The sequence below is a fragment of the Vigna umbellata genome, chromosome 1, assembly GCF_029865625.1.
Source record: "Vigna umbellata cultivar VRB3 chromosome 1, Vumbellata_1.0, whole genome shotgun sequence".
NCBI classification, from domain to species: domain Eukaryota; kingdom Viridiplantae; phylum Streptophyta; class Magnoliopsida; order Fabales; family Fabaceae; genus Vigna; species Vigna umbellata.
The window spans coordinates 53,953,734-53,974,179 of record NC_142165.1 but is presented as its reverse complement, the minus strand read 5'-3'; the positions used below and the strand labels follow the sequence as shown (position 1 = coordinate 53,974,179).

At 32.3% G+C, this 20,446-nt stretch overlaps 2 protein-coding genes and 1 non-coding gene across 4 annotated transcripts; 2 read left to right on the top strand and 1 right to left on the bottom strand.

Moving 5' to 3' along the window:
* Positions 1-6,236: 6,236 nt before the first annotated feature.
* TBL13 (TRICHOME BIREFRINGENCE-LIKE 13) lies at positions 6,237-9,611 on the top strand. 2 transcript variants are annotated; one of them, XM_047304029.2, is made up of 6 exons: positions 6,237-6,750; positions 6,819-6,999; positions 7,698-7,838; positions 8,357-8,477; positions 8,862-8,996; positions 9,141-9,611. In XM_047304029.2, exons 1-6 carry the CDS (start codon positions 6,333-6,335, stop codon positions 9,402-9,404), a joined length of 1,260 nt encoding a protein of 419 aa, XP_047159985.1. In that variant the 5' UTR covers positions 6,237-6,332; the 3' UTR covers positions 9,405-9,611. The 2 variants fall into 2 exon arrangements, with proteins under 2 accessions (XP_047159985.1, XP_087959893.1); XM_088103767.1 differs by having other exon boundaries at positions 6,611-6,750; positions 6,814-6,999.
* A 229-nt stretch (positions 9,612-9,840) lies between these two features.
* Positions 9,841-12,434, bottom strand: LOC124830355 (putative branched-chain-amino-acid aminotransferase 7). The gene is made up of 9 exons (XM_047304036.2): positions 12,325-12,434; positions 12,036-12,216; positions 11,728-11,904; positions 11,382-11,513; positions 11,203-11,298; positions 10,852-10,968; positions 10,602-10,697; positions 10,393-10,505; positions 9,841-10,177 (listed from the first exon to the last, which is right to left on the bottom strand). Exons 1-9 carry the CDS (start codon positions 12,369-12,371, stop codon positions 10,063-10,065), a joined length of 1,074 nt encoding a protein of 357 aa, XP_047159992.1. The 5' UTR covers positions 12,372-12,434; the 3' UTR covers positions 9,841-10,062.
* A 1,598-nt stretch (positions 12,435-14,032) lies between these two features.
* Positions 14,033-14,104, top strand: TRNAK-UUU (transfer RNA lysine (anticodon UUU)). Its single transcript has one exon. It is a non-coding gene; the product is annotated as a tRNA-Lys (tRNA).
* The last annotated feature ends 6,342 nt before the right edge of the window (positions 14,105-20,446 follow it).

The window sequence follows — 20,446 nt, the reverse complement described above, 5'->3', positions numbered from 1 at the left end:
AAATTAAAATATAAAATATGTGAACGGACGGATGTCAACATCCGTTGAAGGTGAAACAGATGTTGACATCCGTTTTAGAGAAGGGTAAAATTGGTATTGAGTGGTGCAGAGAATATTCGGTGGTGGTCGAGGGAACAACACCCATAATTTTGATCTCAATCTCCATTGTAATATTGGTCTTCCTATTCTGCTTAGATGATTTTTGGTCCTCTAAATTTGAGAAAAATTATAATTTTACTTTAGTTTTTAATTTTGTATGTGTCTATTTCTTTTATTCGAACAATTTAATTAATTAAATTATTACGTTAAATAAATATACTAGGCTTAAAGTTCATTTTGATCATCATGAAAGAAATACAATTTTTCAAAAGAAAAATGAGAATTAAATTGAAATTACGAGTTTTTAAGATTAAGGTACTAATTAACATTATTAAACAAAAAAAAACTAAAATTCACAAATGCAAACGGGGCCAAAGTTATAATTTAACATGATTTAATATATTACTTATTTAAAAATAATATATATAAAAGTAAAACCAAGTTATAACAATTTTTTTCTTTCAACACGAAGGAAAACAAAAGTTACAGGGGATATTACTTTTATGACTTAATTAGTGATTTAGTATTTAATTTATTGGTTTGGTTTGTTTTGATTTTTCATTATTTTTGGATTTAATTTAGATTTTTTTTTAAAAAAAAGTTTAATTTGTCATTTAGTTAAATTGATACTAATGTTATCATGTTTCAATTGGTGAAATTTTAAATTATTATTTTTAATTTAAAAAATATATAAATTATAATATAGCGTGTCGTTATAGTTTGACATGACAATATATCAATATTATTGTCATATAAAAATAGTTGTTTTCAATTTTATGTTTTTGTTTAAATTTTTTATATAATTCAGTTTCTTTATTATTTACAATGATATAATTTTGTCTTTTTCAATTTTATCTTTCTATACATATTAAAATAATTTTTTAATATATACATCAAATCACTTCACCTAAATACTTAAATTATTTTATTTTTTATATTTTTTCACTTGTATTTTTTTCTAAATAATTGTTTTAATATATATAAGTTATAATTAATCTTAATTACTAATTCGGTTAAATTAGAGGACAAAACCGAATCATCTAAATTGAATCAAAATTTTAAATAAAAATACTAAATTGAAAATAACCATTAAAAATTATGAATTAACACGTGACATATTAACATCAACTTAATAAAAATGATAAAATTAAATATTTAAAAAAAATAAAATAAAAACTAAATTGAACCTAAAAATAACAAAGGATCAAAGTGAACCAAATAACAAACCAGTGGACTAAATGACTAAGCCTACTTTTATCAACTATTGTAATATTTAATAAATTTTAATATAATAATGTGACAAAGTCTCAATATATCTACTTTGTTGCTATTTCGCCTAGCGTGCTTTCCTTTTGTCCAACACCTTCCTTCATTGCTTCAGCGTCTTCTCTTTTTGCTTAGTTTTCTGTTTCTGTTACATCAGTTTTCTCTTTTCTGTTTGCCTATATCTAGATATATGAAGCCCTTGTGTCTTTGTTTCTATAAATAGGGAATAAATATTTTCTAACACCAATATAAAAAACATTTGTATTGACAATGGTTGAGTTTGCCATGCTTGATTTCTTTTCTAGCAAAGGCATCATCCATCAAACAACGTGCATGGAGACTCTATAACAAAATGACAGCGTAGAAAGTTACTATCAATACCTTCTCAATGTCACTCGTGCTATGTTTTTTCAAGCCAACTTTCCTGCTCTTTATGGTGTAATGAAAAATTAATCAAGATTTTTACATAATACTTAAGTATGTGTACAGAATTGTCTTGATTACATTTGAGCAATAATATATGTCAATGTGATTTTAATCATGAATCAATATTAATTTTAAGTAAACTTACTAAATATTTACATTTTAAAAGTTGAATTTTATTTGCTTGTATTTGAAATATATATTATTGCAACTAAGCAGATTAACTAGCTTTAATATTTAGGTCTCAGACTGTTTTCTATATTAACCTTATTTTAAGATATTACTTGAATATCTAATTATGAGTATTATTAACTAAAGTAAAATCAATTTTCCTTCCTACCGAAAACTTAGATCCATGAAAATAAAGATATATCTTTTACCATGTACTTGTATATTATATAGTATTGTACAAATTATTTTTGTCAGAACCACTAAAAAGCCACGCACGTATCATTTTAGTGGGGTTCACGTGTCAAGAAGGGGGCTCGACACTCAGATGACGAACGCCAGGTGTCAGGCGAAGAGGATCCGAAGATCAGTTAGTGGAAAGCAGGTGTCAACAGAAGATGGGACGTTCGTTTTGAAGTGTGAAGCGAAACTTGGATTTTCAAAAAATCCACTCCACTCTCTGCATGCACCCTCTTTCCAGATTTCTGAAGAATCCCATTTTCTCTTCCTTCTCTCTACCTCCTCTTTATCTTCTCTTTGAGAAAACACTCACTTTCTCTCCTCCGATCACTATTCCGGCACCGTAGAAGCACTTCCGGCGTCAAGAGCTTCCAGATAAACCGTTCGGTTTGTGAAGCTGGGCTGGTAAGTCTTTCTCTTCACTCTGTCGTTCGTTTTCCTAAACATGCAAACCCAGTTCTGGGTTCGTATGTTGATAACCATTCTTAAAATGAGTGGTTCTGATAGTGTCGGGTTGTCACTTGGTGTAGTTGAATTTGTCGAGCGTTGACGGTAGAAGAACCTGTAGTGGTGAAATTGTATTTCTGCGTTTGGGAACGTTCGGTCACGCTCAGAGGTAAGGGAAGCTTATTTAATTTAATTTGTATGTTGTTGTATTGTATGAACATTCGTTATTTGACTGAATGATTTTGATGAATGATGATTGATATGATTAGATTGCATGAACGTTCGTTTGTTTAATGAGTGGAAATGAAATATGGTTGAGTTATGTTTTAATGCATGAAATATATGAACCTTATATGATATGGATTTTATGAAGTATGAAAGTTGATCATGATATGAATGTATAAAATTATGAAACTATATGTTAGAAAGGAGATAAATACAAATGAATTCTGAATATGAAATTTCTCATATGAAAGTGTACGTTCGTAACTGAACAGTCTTTGACCGTTCGGTTCTTCTGGTAAATATAGTTGAAATGAGATTCTTTCATTTGGAGAGAATCCTAGTTGAGGACGAGCGTCCTCGTATGGTAATACTATGCTTGAGCGTTCGGCCAAGCATAGTTATATCTGGGTATCCTATGATAACTTAAATCTTTATATATATGTATGGTATATTTTCGTTGTTCGTAAACACTACTTCTATAGTATCTGACTATATTTATCAAGCCTTTTATTATAAGTTCATTAGTGCTCGGTCTTACACCAAGCGCTCGTACTGAGTAGTGCTCGGTCTTACACCAAGCGCTCGTACTCGTTTCTTATATAATCTATATTGATGAAAAATAGCGTTCGTCTAACTTCAATAGAATTTTCTTCTCTACCGTACTTGGTCATTGACTGACATTCGGATTTCTTGATGTAAATTCAACTAAGCTAAATATTCATAAGCGTTCGGTTTCTTCATGTAAATTCTTCTAAGTATTATTACTGAAATGTCTTGATGAGTTTGTATCGATTGATTCTGGCCTAGAGTCGTACACTTGGCAAGCCCTTTCCAGTGTTCGGTTAGAGCTATCACGAGTCAGTCCCTATAATTGATTTACTTGGTAATGAACGAGCGGTTCATTCGTTTCTTGCTATATTTATTACACTCAGTTTTTCTCTCAAACCGACTGTAACCCTCTCAGTCTTATTCTATTCTGGAACTGGAGACCTCTCGGTCTCGTTCCAAGTGTTCATCCTTGTTCTGAGTGAGGATTGAACGTTTGTTATCTGGTGTCTTTTTAAATCTTCAAACAAAGAGGAAATTAAAATGATTGACATTGAAAGATGAAACTAAGATGATTGATAATGGAAGATGAGAAGAATATGATATGAATGAAATGTGTTGGAATTATGAACGAGCGCTCCGGGGAGGAACAACTCATGTTTGAATATTGAATTTGTAAAGTATGACTGTGGGAAGCTAATGCTGGCGGTTCATCCTGATGTTCCGTGAGTACTCGTCCTCACGTAGAGGAGGGTAGGTCATGTGTGGGAACGGTCCTAGTCCTTAGGGGTACTTTGGACGGAACGGACTAACCTCGGGTGGCAGCTGATGAGAGTATTCCAGTTACTACATCACCCGGGTGCACAAACGCCTGTAGCTACGCAGATTTCATACAGTCCGGACAGTCAGTCTAGTGATAGGCTTGTGTGATACGTACGTTGAAATTTATTTGGTGTTGAATTATTTGAAATGTATGTTTATGCATGAATTAAATTACATAAGCTTACCCTACGTTTCCTGTCGTGTCTGGTTTTGTACGTCCGTCCTTGTCATTGCAATGATCATCCGTGTGGATGTGAGCAGAAGGAGTCGAGCTACTGGAAAAGGCGCTGGAAGAAGAAAATTTGGAAGAAATCGAAGTCAAGATCGAAGAGTAGGACGTTCGGTCAATAGTCTAGTTATAGTAAGGTGGACGTCCGCTCACCTTCCCTTTTGTTTAAGTATGAACGATTGGTATTGTTATTTTGTAAACCGGTCGCATATTTTGGGTAGTGAGGTACAGCTTAAATTTGTAACTCTTTCAGTAAGGCCGTTCGGCCATGAGCGTACGCTCGTCTCTAGTGTAAGACTAATCTGGATTATTATTAATGTAATTATTCTATCATATGGTTTATTGCTGTATTTTTGGGATGTTACAATTTTCATTGTGCAAATTATTTTCAATGTCTTATTCTTAATCCCCTCTCAATTTCTTCTTCGTTATTTATCTTTTTTAGATTTGAAAAATATAAACATCAAAACTTGAAATAAGTTTAAGATTTTTAAATTATATAAAATTTAGCTTGAGATTTTAAATTACACTTGCAAAATATGTAAAAAAGAAAAGAAAAGAGTAAGTGATAGATTTGGTGAAGCTACAAAAGTTGAAAATAAAATACATTATTAAACGTTAGGAATGACTCTAAGTACAGGTTTTAAATTTAATTAAATTTTAATTACTTTATAAATTTAAATGTTTTCAATTAAACTTTTATTAAAGTAAAACATTTTTTTTAAAAACTTTTTTTAAAGTATTTTATTTAATTTTGTTAATAATAATTGTAGTGATCGATTTTCTTTGACCTTATCAATATTAATCACATTTGTCCTTAGACAAATTAGGCCATAACACCCTGGGTGTTGTTGCTTACTTGTCGTCCATAACTAAGTCTAGACTACCAAAACCAAGTGTTATCTATTAGAACCACACGACATTTATCGAGAGCTAGGTGCCACATCCTGAGAGTTATGTGTTGTTTGTTGAGGTTATGTGTTGCTACCTGCCGAAGGCTAGGTATCACCTAATCGTTTCTACCCGACCACAAGCTCATCTGCATCATTGTTTCTACCCGGTCACAAGTTGGCCTGTATGATCACTACTATCTGCCATAAGCTGATATGTCTGATTACCTTGCACACTAATGGAATACTACTCTAACTTAGCAGAATCTGAAACAAACAATTGACTCATGAGGTAAATGGGCTATTGAGCCCACCTAGACCCATATAGGTGAAGACTCACAAACCTATAATTAGGACAACCATTAAGGTAAATAATTTACGTTCATCGTTAAAGCATTAACTGCTATCTATTAATTGGACACAGTGTTTTTTTACAGACACTCACTCTCTTTCAGAGTGTCTTAAAGAGATGTGGACTTCAAACATGTCGGTTTGAAGAGTAAAGAATCTTTACTAGGAGTTTGAAAAATCTTTACAAAATATATTCACTTTCGTAAAATCAATAATATTGTTTTGAACTTATTAAACATTTCTTTTTTCAAATTCTTTATTTTGGTGATCAATTTGTTTTTATTTGAGAAAAATGAATTAATCAATAAGTAAAAAAATATTAAGAAAAAAAGAAAGAAAGAAACATACAACTATATTATCAAGTTAAAGATTAAATGATAGAATACTTATACAAATAAATACTTAACAAAACAAAATTTAACGAAGAATTGAATTAAAAATATGTTGTAATTAAAATTTAGGTAAACCTAAAATTTAATAATGTCTTGTGGATATATAACTTTCACTTCATGAGAATGTATGGAGTGTATGCCAAAAACAGGATTATGAAAGAAGAAGTGTGGCAAGGAAATTGAACAACTGCAAAAGTTGGAGAGAAGAAAGAAGAAAAAGCGAGATGCAGAAGGATGAAGGAGGTTAGCTCATCTGGCATTGGAATGGCCACAAGGGAAGCTTATTCGCAAAGCCCCAAGAAGAAAGTTCCTCTCTTTCCTCTTCTCTCTCTTCTCTGCTTCACTTCCATCTTCCTCCTTCTCTCCCAATTCAGAACCACCTCCTCCCCTTCCATTGCCCATTCTCTTCCCACCTTCCACAAACACACCCAAGCTTCCTGCAATTTCTCCGACGGAAAATGGATCACTCATCCTCCCAGAATTCCAACCTACGATCACACCTGCAAGGAGATCTTCAAGGGCTGGAACTGCCTCTCCGCCAACAAATCCAACGCCCCTCTTCTCCCCACCTGGCGCTGGCAGCCCCGCCACTGCGATCTCCCCCAATTCCATCCCCTTAACTTCCTCCGCGCTCACACTCACACCGCCATTGGTATACCTTCTCACTTTCTCTCTCTTCTTTTGTTTGGGATTGTCAATAATGGGTGTTCAGCAGTGCAGGGTTTGTCGGGGACTCGCTCAACAGGAACATGTTTGTGTCTCTCTTCTGCGCTCTCAGGAGTGCCTCCGAGGGACAAGTCAAGAAGTGGCGCCCCGCTGGGGCTGACCGTGGATTCACCTTCCTCGCTTACAATCTCACTATCGCCTATCACCGTACCAATCTTCTCGCTCGTTATGGTAGGTAAGCTTGCGTTTTTCTCATTCATTACTCTTTCCTCTCCTGTTTTTCACGCCTGTTTTCTTCTGGGTCTTGTTTCAAATGATCTACTGTTTCTATACGAGGACATGGATTGCGCAGTTTTCATGTGAAAGTGTTTATGTACGGATTCTAGGATTTTCAGTTTATTATTATTTTTTCAGATGTCATTGTTTATGTTATATTATGTCCTGTTATATAATTAGTGTCAAGTGTTCGACTGCAAATGTGAATGTGAAGTTTTTCACATTAGGTAGAAATGGAAAAGTTGAGAAGCATGTGAGAAAAATCTTCAAACATGACGCTTTAAGGTTGTTTTGGGTTGATTCTGTTGTTAACTTGGTTGAATGGTTTGCTCATAGCCCAGGGGAGATGTCCTCACTATCTTGGGTCCTAACCTCATTGCTTTCATTATTCGTAACAAAAGACCATTGTAGACTGTTAAGTTGTTTTTTAATTGAAGACAAAATGGAGATAAATTGTTTTCATATATAAGTTGTCTTCGCTAGTTAGTATGAAGAGATTATTGAAACAAGCTAAAATGAACTTATGAACATGTCATAAGCCATTTTCATGGATAAACTCAAATAAATTGTGAAAAAACACTTATAAATTCCCCTTATATGGTTCTAGTTGTTGAGCATTGTTAACTATTATTAATGTTGTTCTTCTGTTTGATGCAGCTGGTCCGCTAGTGATAAAGGTGGTGCCTTAGAAACTCTTGGATTCAAAGAGGGATATAGAGTTGATGTTGATGTTCCAGACAGCACGTGGGCAAAGGCTCTGAGTTTCCACGATATTTTAATTTTTAACACGGGACACTGGTAATACTAGAATGTTTCTATAGTCTCTTTCTGTAAATGGGGCATATATTGCAATTTGTAGCACTTTCCCATTCGTTATTTGATCTTTGAAAATAATGAGTGGGAAAGAAGTATGTTTTTGTCCTATGATTTTGTCTTGTTACATTGGAATGTCTTCTTGTGTGTGCATTTACTTGATTTTTGAATTTCCTCAATGGGTTGCAAGGCTTAAGCTGTATCTGTGTCAGTTTTATTATCTGGTTTCATCAGTGCCCATGACTTTTATCTGGTTTCTTTGCAATGCGTATACGTTAATGTCTTTCATGTATCTGCTTGGTTGTTATTTTCTTTTGTTTGGGTTGAGTTGATTCCGGAGTTGTTGCTGGTAATTCAACAATTGAAGAATACCTTTTGAGTTTTATGTTTTTTACTGCTTGCTCCTCACTTTCCTTTGTATAAGCTGGTGCTATTACTGTTCTTTGGAAAACTAAAAGTATACGAGAGGATATTAGTTTTTTTTATCTGGTTTGTGTAAACAGGTGGTGGGCCCCTTCAAAATTTGACCCTGTTAAGTCCCCCATGCTTTTCTTCAAGAATGACCAGCCGGTAATCCCTCCAATACGTCCAGATCAAGGCCTGGATATGGTTTTGGAGCACATGGTAATGTCTTTACTTTTTATTACACTATAATGGTAGTGGAAGTAGTAGGAAATAGGAACTTCTGTAATTTATGGCTCTAAGTTAACCTAAGTATGAAACAATTACGTACGTGGTATCTTGGTAATTGACTTTAGTGCGTTTGCTCATGCTGAACTCTGTATGTTTAGTTCCATAATGCTTTTACCCATCAATGTATGGGTCTGAGTTTCATATATGGATGAAGTGTTCAGGATTGAGTTGTAAAACTGTCATGATTACTTTTAAAAGATTTTCTACATTAGTCTGATCCCTTATACTTTCACCAATCCACTTACGAAATTACACCTAGTTTAAGTGGGTATGTGATTGATCAGCATATTTAATACGAAAGTGGTTTGTTTGCAGATAAAGTATGTGGAGAAAAATGCACGGCCTGGTGCAGTAAAATTTTTTCGTACTCAATCACCCAGACACTTTGAAGGAGGAGATTGGGATCAGGGTGGTTCCTGTCTAAGGGATGGACCTTTGTCGATAGAGCAGGTGGTTCATTTAGTCAATTATCTTTTTAAGCATGTTTTTACTAGAACAGTCATCCAATGAGTGACATACGTGATGTGATAATTTCATGCTAAATTGTTACTAGTAAGTTGACCTTGGAAGTTTTGTTGCTTGTTGCTCTTTTAGGTAGAAGAACTTTTCTCCGTGAAGAATAATGGGACAAATGTGGAGACTAGGCTGGTGAATGATCACCTCTATAAGGCTCTCGAGGGGTCTGATTTCATTATTTTGGACATCACTCACATGAGTGAGTTCAGGGCTGATGCACACCCTGCTTCAGCTGGAGGGAAAAAACATGATGATTGCATGCACTGGTGCTTACCTGGAATTACAGATACCTGGAATGATTTGTTCATAGAGCTTCTGAATAGTAAGAAGTATCAAGCGTAGAAGTTTGATAAAGTAGTTATTTATCTATATTTGTTAGAAAAAGAGACTGACATTGTTCATAACGATTGTCTTTAACTTCTTCATCTTTCGTTAGCTGGCATGCTTTTCTCATTAGTATATTGCATTTTTTCTTTTCTCATGTGTAACCAAAAGTTATTTTTGAGGATCGATGAGATAAATAAATACACTGTCGAATCAGGCCTTCAATTTTTTTGTCTACTCAATCGCATTAGAATGTCGTCAGCGTTAACGAATGCTTCTAAAAAGCTAGAAAGGCGACATTTAAGATTTAAGATTATACACACTTCAAAGTCTAAATGTACCAAAAAAAAAGAGTATTGTGATTTCCTGGCAAATTGACGTGCAACTAAGGCGAGCAAAACTAATACCAGTAGTTGGAATATTAAGTTATTAGAAACCTATCAAAAAGATGAAGTATGATGAAGTTCTTTTTATTTTTATTATATTGTGCAAAATAGTTATTCTTTTCATTTATTTTCAAAATATTTTCCTCTCCCAATAATACATCCGAGTCATCATCGTATTGGGAGGGGAAAAGGAAAGAAAAAAAAAAAGAAAATAGAAGTGAGGCACGTTTCGTGCATATCCGCATAGCTAAAAATCCGAGTCAAGCCATAGGGCAAGTTGTGCAAATCGATCAATCTATTCGAACTGTCCAGCCCCTTGAGTCTTCAATAGACCCAGTTTGAATTCCAACTAGTATTTTCCGCAGTTTTTGGGACAATGATTCTGCTCCTGTTTTGTATTCAGCTCTGCAGTATCAGTATTATCAGCAATTTGTTAGTACAACAATCATTAGTTGTTGGGAATTTTCAAGAATATTAGGAAAGATAACGGACCAATAACCAAATTCCTACTGAAAAATCGAACTTTCTTTTAACAATGTTTTTCATCTCACACGTACATATAACAAATAAAATTTTAATAGAGTGAGCATTAATTAATGATCAGCATGGACACAGTTTACCTTGTTTCCTTGAAGGTTACAGATGAAACAGAGTTGACAACAACTGCAGTTCCTGTGCAGAACACTTCATCAGCATCTAGCATCTCCTCCAATGATATGGCACGTTCCATGACCTGAAACATAATTCAAGTATTCGTATTCTTAGTAACCGAACAAATATTGCGAAATCATTAATAGGGTGCATTTCAAAGCTTACGACAAATTAATACCTGATACCCCAAATCTAAGGCAATTTCAATGATGGATTTTCGTGTGATCCCAGGCAGAATGGCTCCATTTGTTTCCGGAGTGCAGATACTATTACCCTTCACAACATAAAAGGAAAATGTGAAGTACAAATAAAGATCAAATTGGGTTATCTTATTATGTTGTTTTCTTCAATAATATTTTGTTGTTCATTCTATAACGTGTCTTGATAACAATCTATTCTGGAATACTAAAGTAAGGTTGTTGGTTTACCTTCACAACAAACACATTGCATGCAGAAACCTCTTCTATGTTTTTTCCAGTTGCTGAGTCCAAGAACAAGACATCAGAGAATCCATCAGCCCTCGCTGCAGTGGTTGCAGCATAAACCTACAATGCATATATACACAGTCAATGAAGAGCGAAATTCGTTTAAGGGATTATAATATGCCTTATGATTTTGTCTGACTAACTGTACATCAATTTCTTGTATTACCAGCAGCATATATAAGCAAAATGGACCAGCTTTCACTAAAATTGAACTATTCAATAAACTTTCCAGAATGATGAAATTCTACAGTGCAAAATTAGAGAAAAGTGGTACAATGGCATTGATATGCTTACAGGGGCATAGTTGGTAACACTCTTGATCCCTCCGGTTCCACCAGTGCCAGATATTGCTCGATAGAACTTACTCTCCACTTTCAAGTTCAGTGCACCCTGTCATAAAATTGAAATTTAGTCTTGATATGAAATTTCATTAAATATTTTCTCTATAATAAAATCGATTCTTTGTAACAGACCTTGTGGTAGTTAGTGACAGGAGAACAATAAACAAGTAGCGTGTACTCTGGTGCAGGAACAACGCTTAAAGAAGCTCCTGTTCCCATGAGCAATGGCCTAATATACAATGATCCTTTCCCTAGTGGAGGCACCTGTTTCATATTTGAAGATCAGTTCAACTTATTTTTCAACTTCTTACAGGGAAAAGACAAAAAAAAAAAAGATAGAAGATTTTTATACTGGTTAAGTATTCTATGCAGTAGTAGTGAAAAGGTAAATAGTTTATGTACTATATTAAGGTTCAAACCTTGTTTCAGATTAGTCACCATTATTAAACTCTGGAGATAAATAGGAAGAAATTAGTACCCAACGTTTGTTGGCAAGAGCTGTCTGTTTTACAGCGTTAATGAACTGATCAATGGATGGGGATGGCATGCAAAATCTGTCTGCCCCTATCTTCATTCGTTGGGCATTCTGTTCTGGTCTAAACAGCACTATGTGCCCATCTTCAGTTCTATATGCCTTAAGCCCCTCAAAGATTCCCTGAAGAAAAGTTACAGTAATTTGTGAGGCTTGAGCTAGAATTTGATCAGAACATGCTTAATGTGGATTGTGCAAACATTGTATGATTGATAGAAGCTGATGAATTGAAGCAGGGACAGTGTTGTTTTAACCTGTCCATAATTTAATATCGTGGCAAAAGGGTTGATCTCTATGTTTCCAAAGGGAACGAGGGATCCTTCAGCAAAGTTGTCTCCTTTTGCACATTTCATGACATACATGAAATCTGTCGGAACTGGATTGAATCCAAGCTCATCCCAGTTTATGTCAGTGCAGTTTTCAACATCAACAGCGCTTTTTCAGACACAAAGTTAAGGAGTTAGAATGAGGAATATTATCATAAAAAACAGAAAAGAAAAATACCATGTTTGAATTGATGGAAAATTTGATGTGATATTGTACCTTTCTGAATTTCGTTCACAGTTCCCTGAAACAGAATGGAGAGTCATGGTTGGGAACTGGGGTTTTCCTGCAAAGCAGAGAGCAAAAGTTGATGCAAGCAATGAAGTTGTGTCTCCAATGATATATATATAGCATGCAATAACTTCTCCAATTTTCGAAAAATTAATATATTTACATCAATATCCCCATTTAATTTTGGTTGACGTAGAAGACTTCACTAGTTTTTGTCTTCGAAATTATTTTGATATTAAAATGCCAAAATCCTCTTCGTTTGACATGATACGTATCAAACTTCTCCATTAGATTTTGTTTCCGCAATTACTTTTCTTTCCTGAAAATTTTGTTCCTAAACCACACTAATAAAACTAGTCAGAACACGTGTCAGATGTGTTTTCTTTACTGTAGGTAATTATATTAATTAACAAGATAACATTAAAAGAATAAAAGAATAAAAGAATAAAATTATTTTAATTTAAAATAATAGTTATTTAAAGGATAATACAAAGATATTTCAACACTTACCCTCTTTTTCAACATATATAAATTTATCTTAACCCTTCATAAATACATATATATTTAAAATACATTGACCTTTTTATGATGAAAAAGAAAAGTTGGTGACTTTGTAGGTTCCTTGATATTGTTGGGATAAAAGAATATATATTTGTCCGGCCGCCAACGGCTACATTATCCACCTACTCAAACTTCATTCAGTTTCAACACTTACCCTCTTTTTTAATTGGTTAAGTTTTACAAGTTTGACTTAGTTTTATTCAATTATTTTAAATAAATTTATTTTGACCATTTCTTGTTTGATTTTGAGGGCAAACTACATATTTAATTTTTATTTTCAACTTATAGAATAATTTGTTATATTTTCATTCTTTTTTTAACTTATCAGTCAATTTGTTTATTTCCCTTACAATAAATTGATTTATGAGTTGGAGTAAATTGAAAATTTTAATACAAATCAATCAAAGAATTACATAAAAAGACATAAGATACTAGTTAGGTCATCGTATTGATAAAAATAATTAAACAATAAAATACTTAAATGAAAATAAAAAACATATTAAACATTCAATAAAAACAAATTTGTTAATAAGAAATATTTAAATTTATAAAATGCGATAGTATTTTATACGATTAATAAAATATATTTTAATTGGGATTTGAGTTTATCGGACAATGTATATCAAATTCGCTCTATTTCCACACTTAATATTTTTAGATAAAAATATATATTAAAATTTTAAAATAAAACCAACTTATAAGTGAGACGTCTAACATTAGTATATATATTATAATAACAGTATTAGATTCAACATGAAAAATACATATAATTTCTACGAAATAAAAATGTTACAAAAGATAGTTTAATATTTTAGAAACTATAGAATTATTCATTAAAAACTCGAATTAATATATAAGTGTCACATAACCTTTTTATAGGACACACCACAAAATTCATTGAAAGAAATTACCAACACTTTCAAATGCCACTCGTTATTATATAAAAAAGTAATGATAAAATTAGTATAACTTAAAATGAATAATTATAGTCTTTAAAGATGAAAATTGAAATTAACCTTAAAATGCCAACGATATGAATACAGATTAAGATGATAATGGCTCAAGCAAAGAAAGAAAAAGCAATTAAGTTTATAACATTTAATAAATAGCTTCTTGAGAAGACCTTATAACATGAGCCGTCTTAGCTCAGTGGTAGAGCGCGTGGCTTTTAACCACGTGGTCGTGGGTTCGATCCCCACAGACGGCGCAATTTTAGATTTATTCGTATAATCTTTCCTAATTTGGTTGAGTTTTGCTTTCTATCTTCTATTCCTTTTTGAGGAAAAATACAAGCAAGGAAAGAAAATGCAAGGTATCATAATTTTTTTTTGCTATTTTTTAAATAATAAAAAAGTTGTATACTTTCTCTTTAAGTTTTCAGTGATGTTGGAATAAAACCTTCTATGATAAAAAAAAATCTTGTCTAATTATATAGACTTTTTCTTTTTCTTTTTTATATTTAACTCAATAAATCCAACTCTAAATCTTTATCTCTTTTTACACAACAATTGATATAAGTTGATGATTCAAATTAATAATTTTAATTTGTAACTCATTTTATCTACTTTGTAAAGAATGTGATGAAATGATCTAGGCACTTTATTAAACTAAAACTTAAAATTAAAAATAGTCTAAAAGATTAAATTTTATGTATAATGAACAACTCATAATACACAATGGTTATATATATATATATATATATATATATATATATATATATATATATATATAAAATAAAAAAATAACAAACTTATTGATATTTATGTTAAAATAAATTCTCTTGTACATCAAAATCAGCACTAGTCATGGTTACCTTATGAAATCACATTCCATGAGTGTGAACACAACACCAACTTTACATATTGTAGGTAGAAGTAATTTTTTCACAAATGAATGACAATAAGAACTGTACTATGAAGATAAATGTAACTATTTAACCACCTTTGTTATGGTTTTTTAATTGAGATTTCTAAAACTTCATCTATCTCTTTATTTAAAAGTGAATGAATCTTTACTCTGTGTGTCTAGTGCATGGCATAATTTCTTGCATGGTGTAGAGGTGAAAAGAGAGTAGCAAAAGTTGATGAAAATGGAGGGAAATTGTGTAATGTCACATTTGCTAACTTGTCTTTCTTGCCTTCTCTCTTCATAGCTGCGAGAATCGGCATTTGCTAACTTGTCTTTCTTGCCTTCTCTCTTCATAGCTGCGAGAATCGACATTTGCTTTCTCTCATTTTTGCGTTCACAAATCTACTCAAATTGTTTGAAACAAACATAAACAAATTTAGTTCTTTTATCAACATGTTTTTCTTATCAAATTCTATCTACCTGTATAATAGGTCCACTAAACCAAATACCATGTAAAAGATGGACTAAAATTTTCAAAGTATATCAATTTGCCACACTTTTTTTTTAGCAGAGCAACAATCTAACAAAATCATGGAGAGATAGAATGTTTTGACAACCCTTCTTACATAAATTAATCTAACTATCTTTTCTATTATAGATTATGCGTGTATATATTAACGTTTCATTCCATTGTAGTGTAAGTTCATAGGATCATTGTAGAACAAAATATTTGCATTTGGACAAAAAAAGGAGGTAAATTGGTTTCTTAATAAACATAATGGCTTGATACCACTTTTAATCCCTATTTTCGTCTACTTTGTTCAATGTGAGACTCATTTTTTTCGAGTAGTCAATGTGATTCTAATTTTCGTAATTTATGTTCAATTTGACCCTTTTTCATCAGATTAACCGTGTGTGTCACATGTAACCACGTGTGTGCTATATTTGTTGTCCACATGATTTTTTTTAAAATTTTTCATTATTTATTTTAGATTTTTACTTAATTTAAAAAAAAGTTGTTCATCTGTCAAGTCAATATTGTGTCATATGCCAATATCAGTATCATGTGTCAAGTCAATGTTAGTATCACGAGTTAGTGTCAATGCCACGTGTTTGTATCTTATATTCAATCGAGTCTACATTTTCAATAATTTTATTCAATTAAATCTCAATTTTTTTTAATTTTGCTCAATCTAGTTTCGGTTTTGTCCCTTTCTAAAATAAGATTAAATTAATTTTTTATTAAAATTCACATATTTATTAAATATTTCTGTTATTATTTTTAAACCAAATCTATTTATATTATTGGAATATAATCATTAGATTTATGTTTGATTTTTTTTACATGTAAAAAGTAGGGTTAGTGTTGGTTTAAAAATAATGAAGAATTTTTCTTCTACTTTTAAAAATAACAAAGAATTTTCATCTAATTTTAAAAATAATTAGAATTTCGCTTCTAATTTTAGAAATACATTAGAATTTTCCTTCTAATTTTAAAAATAAGGAAGAATTTTTCTTCTACTTTTAAAAATAATGAAGAATTTTAAAATTAAGAAAAATGAAAAATTTTCATTTTAATTTTAAAAATAATGATGAATTATCCTCCTAATTTTAAAAATAATGAAATTCTTTTAATTTTAAATAGAATGAAGAATTTTTCATTTAATTTTAAAAACAATGAAGATTTTCCTTCTAAAATTTAAAATTGGAACTAAATTGAAAAGAATTAACAAAATTTGGGATTAAATTGAACAAAAATAAAAAAAAAATTGAAATTGAATTGAATACAAGACACTAACTCATGACACTAATATTGACACATGACATTAACATTAACATGTGGCATTGATACTAACTTGACACATGACATATATACTGACTTGACATATGACACTAAAACTGACTTAACCTATGGTACTAACATTGTCACAATATTGACTTGACATGTAAACAACTTTCTAAAATTAAGAAAAATCTGAAAAAATATTAATAAAAAATTATTTTTTTTAAAAATTAAAAAAATCACGAACTGACATGTAGTATACATGGTTATTCTAGCGTTAATGATTTAGACAACGTCCTGAAAAATATCAAATTGAACATAAATTACGAAAATTGGAATCACATTTAACACGAAAAAGTAGTAAGTCTCACATTGAACAAAGTTGATTAAAATAGGGACCAAAAGTGATATTAAGCCTTAAAACAATGCTTTAAAAATATTTCCCTTTTAATATCATGGTTACAATAAAATCATTTCCTTTATAATATCAATTCAAACCAAGTTTCTCGCACTAGAAGACTAAATCAGTTGCACTATAAATCCCGCTTTTGCCAATTTCGATCAACAGGATCAACTTATAGTTTCCTAGTTATTAGTGTCAATGACAACTCCCATTCCTTTCTTTATTTTGCGTCTCACGGTGCAAAGATTAAAAAGCTTAAAGTTCAACTTTGTACTCCCAAGAAAGAGATGTCCTTGTCATTTTATCTTCTTGATATAAGAAAATAGTAGACAACCTTTTAGTTGTTAGGGCACCCCTTTCATTTGAGGACCACATTGAGCTATCTTTGATGGCTTATCCGAGGATTATAATAACTTCGTTACTTCTATCACCTCTTGTGCTCACCACAGTCAAAGAAATTGAAGCTCTTTTACTTGCTCAAGAATAACGCCTTGAAAAACACTAAATCGTTGATCATCCTCCTTAAGCAAATAAGGCTCTAGTTCTTGGTCCAAAAGATCTAGGCATGGTTGCTCTTATAACTTGTACTTATAGAGCTAAAGATGTACTCTGTAAAGAGACTTCAATTGCAAGAACTTCTTCAACCTTCACTTCGTTAGCCACTCTTCACTTCAGGTAAGTAAGGTCCAATTATCTTAGAAACTTAGTGACCTGGAGAAAGAAAAGATGGGTAAGGTGACCATGTTGATGAGTCAGGTTGAGAAGATAAAAGAATGTCAAAATAATGAGGCCACTCTAGACGATTCTACAAGATCAGTAACTATAACCCTTAAGGGTAAACAATATATGTCACTTTGATCAAAGTTGGTCATTCAAAGCATGGCCAGATAGCAACCCATCTGCATATAAAAGTCAATCCGACTAAACAAGTCGATCATCACCATAATAAAGTTTGTCACTCCTTCTCAATAACTTAGATGAACTTTGGTCCGAATATCAATAGAAAAATGTCTGTTGCACATGATAAAACTTTCGAGCTTAGGGGACTTATGTACATACCCGACTTATATCGATACCCGATCCAAGAAAAAGTCTTTTAACTTTTAACTAAAGTTAAGCAGTTTTTACTAATGAATGAGCATTTATTACATATAAACGTTGCAACCATGCTTTGAGTTGATTATTAACTATTATTACCAAGATGCCCAAGAATAACATTAGTATTCTCCTAATTCGATATAAGGAGCTAGAATAGGAACATACCATTCACTAAATCACTCTTCTTACTTTCACTCATACATTAAACAAATCCAAGAAACTCTTACTTAAGCATTAGGGAGTCTTTTGCAAATGAATCTTCCCATATTTAGACCAACCTGCATGATAAACAAGCCTTCAGGATTCTACCACGGGTCTTGTCAAATTTAGAATCCGAACCCAGTATCACTATTACAAAAATGAATTTCGACATCCATTATTTTCAACCTTTGACGTCAATCCAAACTCTGATGTCTTAGTCGAAGACGTCAATTTGATGTCGGACTAAAAAGCGATGTCAAATGACGTCGACCCTCAGCCAAATTGACATTCATTAATGATGGCCAAAAGAGGACCCTGCGTTCATATGCACTTAGCGGTATAGGTTATGCCGCTTAGTGCACCTGGACGCCGAACCCATTTTGGTTGTCATTAATGCTCTAAGCGACACGACCTGCACTGCAAGATGCAAATTTCTATGAATGAAAAATGGAGGGGAAAATTGTCGGTTATGTTAAAGGCCGGTGTCAATTGACAATCAAGTATGCATCCAAAGAATAATACAAAATGATCTCAACCAATTTTTTTTCAAATTTATCTATAAACTTCAGCGTACTCATCATAGCAAATTATGAAAAATAACTCTTTTAAATTGTCCAATAAGACAATTTAAGATTTAATACAAACGATTAAAAATTTAATTATTTGTGTTAAATCTTAATCGAGAACTAAGTTTCACTTAGTGTTTAACTATCATTTCATACCTCAAATATTTTAAAAATTTAATAAAAAAGTAAAATGCCAAAAATCAAACTAAAAAAATTTTCCAACATAAAAACAATAATGAAGAAGACAAACATAACCAATGACACATACAAGAAACAAGACACAAAGTACAATAGGAAAACTAAAAATCCATATCCAATAACCAATTAGTACATTGCAATGTATATGTAAACCAAGAAACTAACCTTGTTGGAGGGTCGAAGATCGTTGTCGCAATTAGAGAGTGGAGTGGAGTCGTTGCCAACAATGGAGAGTGGCAGACTCGTCGTTGCCACCGATGGTTAGTGTCAAGCTCCTTGCCGCCACTGTTGGAAGTGGGGAAGCTTCAACTCTCCTTCAAAACATCACTGCATGAAAACACGAAATCAATTGATTAAAACTAAAATAAAATTCAAACCAAGACATCGAAAACACATACATTTGAGGTAAATGACCCACAATCAACCTTTGTTCTTCCTCACACTTGTTAACAAAGCTCTTAGTTCACCTGGAAGATAGAGCATGAAGAAACAATATGGCTAATATTGCTTTTTTAACTTTTTCAGTCCATATGACATCGACACAAATGTTGTCCTATGTCTTATACCCATTAGATGTCTATTTTTTGGGCATATGACGTTTAATGGGTTTAGATTTTCACTTTCACACTCAATATTTTACTAAATTAAACACATTTAGACGTCGGCCTACTCGCCCTCAACGTTTAAAATGGTACTTTAGTAGCCAAACGTTTTTTCGGTTCAATTTTTAATAATTCCAACATAGTTATGCATAGGATATAATGTCAGTGGGTAGAGAAAGCTGACGTTGAAGGGAATATGACATTGGTGGAGGAGATAGCCAACGTCTAAGAGGTGATTTCATTTACAACAATGCCACCGGATAAATTTTTACGTTGGCTATTTTGTAGTCTGACGTTGAGCACATGATGTAGAAAGAAAATTTCGCTCTCATGTATGAACATTATACGCCCATAGTGGGATTGATAATGAGGTTCCAAGATGAACCATCAATCCCTTAAGCCTTCCATTGAGACTGAACAATCATTCCCCTAAAACCTTGATTGAAGGGCTTATGTTCCTATCACACCTAATAGTCTCACATCGCTTAGGAATCGAGACCAAAGAGAGTTTAAATACTCTTTCCTCCTTCAAGCCTCTGAGATGTCTTTTAAGGACAAAACTGTAATGAAGTACAAACTCCACAGTGGACAACATCTTGAATAAGAAATGATTAACCCTAACGATGTTATTTCACTATCGAAACAAAGTTCTATTGTTTTATTGCATTCCTTGTCACTTCACTTTAATTTTTTAGTTTCTTTTTTGCTTTTGCTCGGTTCACTTTTGTTATTTGAATTGGTAAAATAAAAATGAAATATAATATGAACCAGTGAATTTTACCTCTATTTGATTTCTTTTACTCCAGTTTTTAAATTTGCTTTCTTTTACTCAAGTTTAAAAGAATAGAGA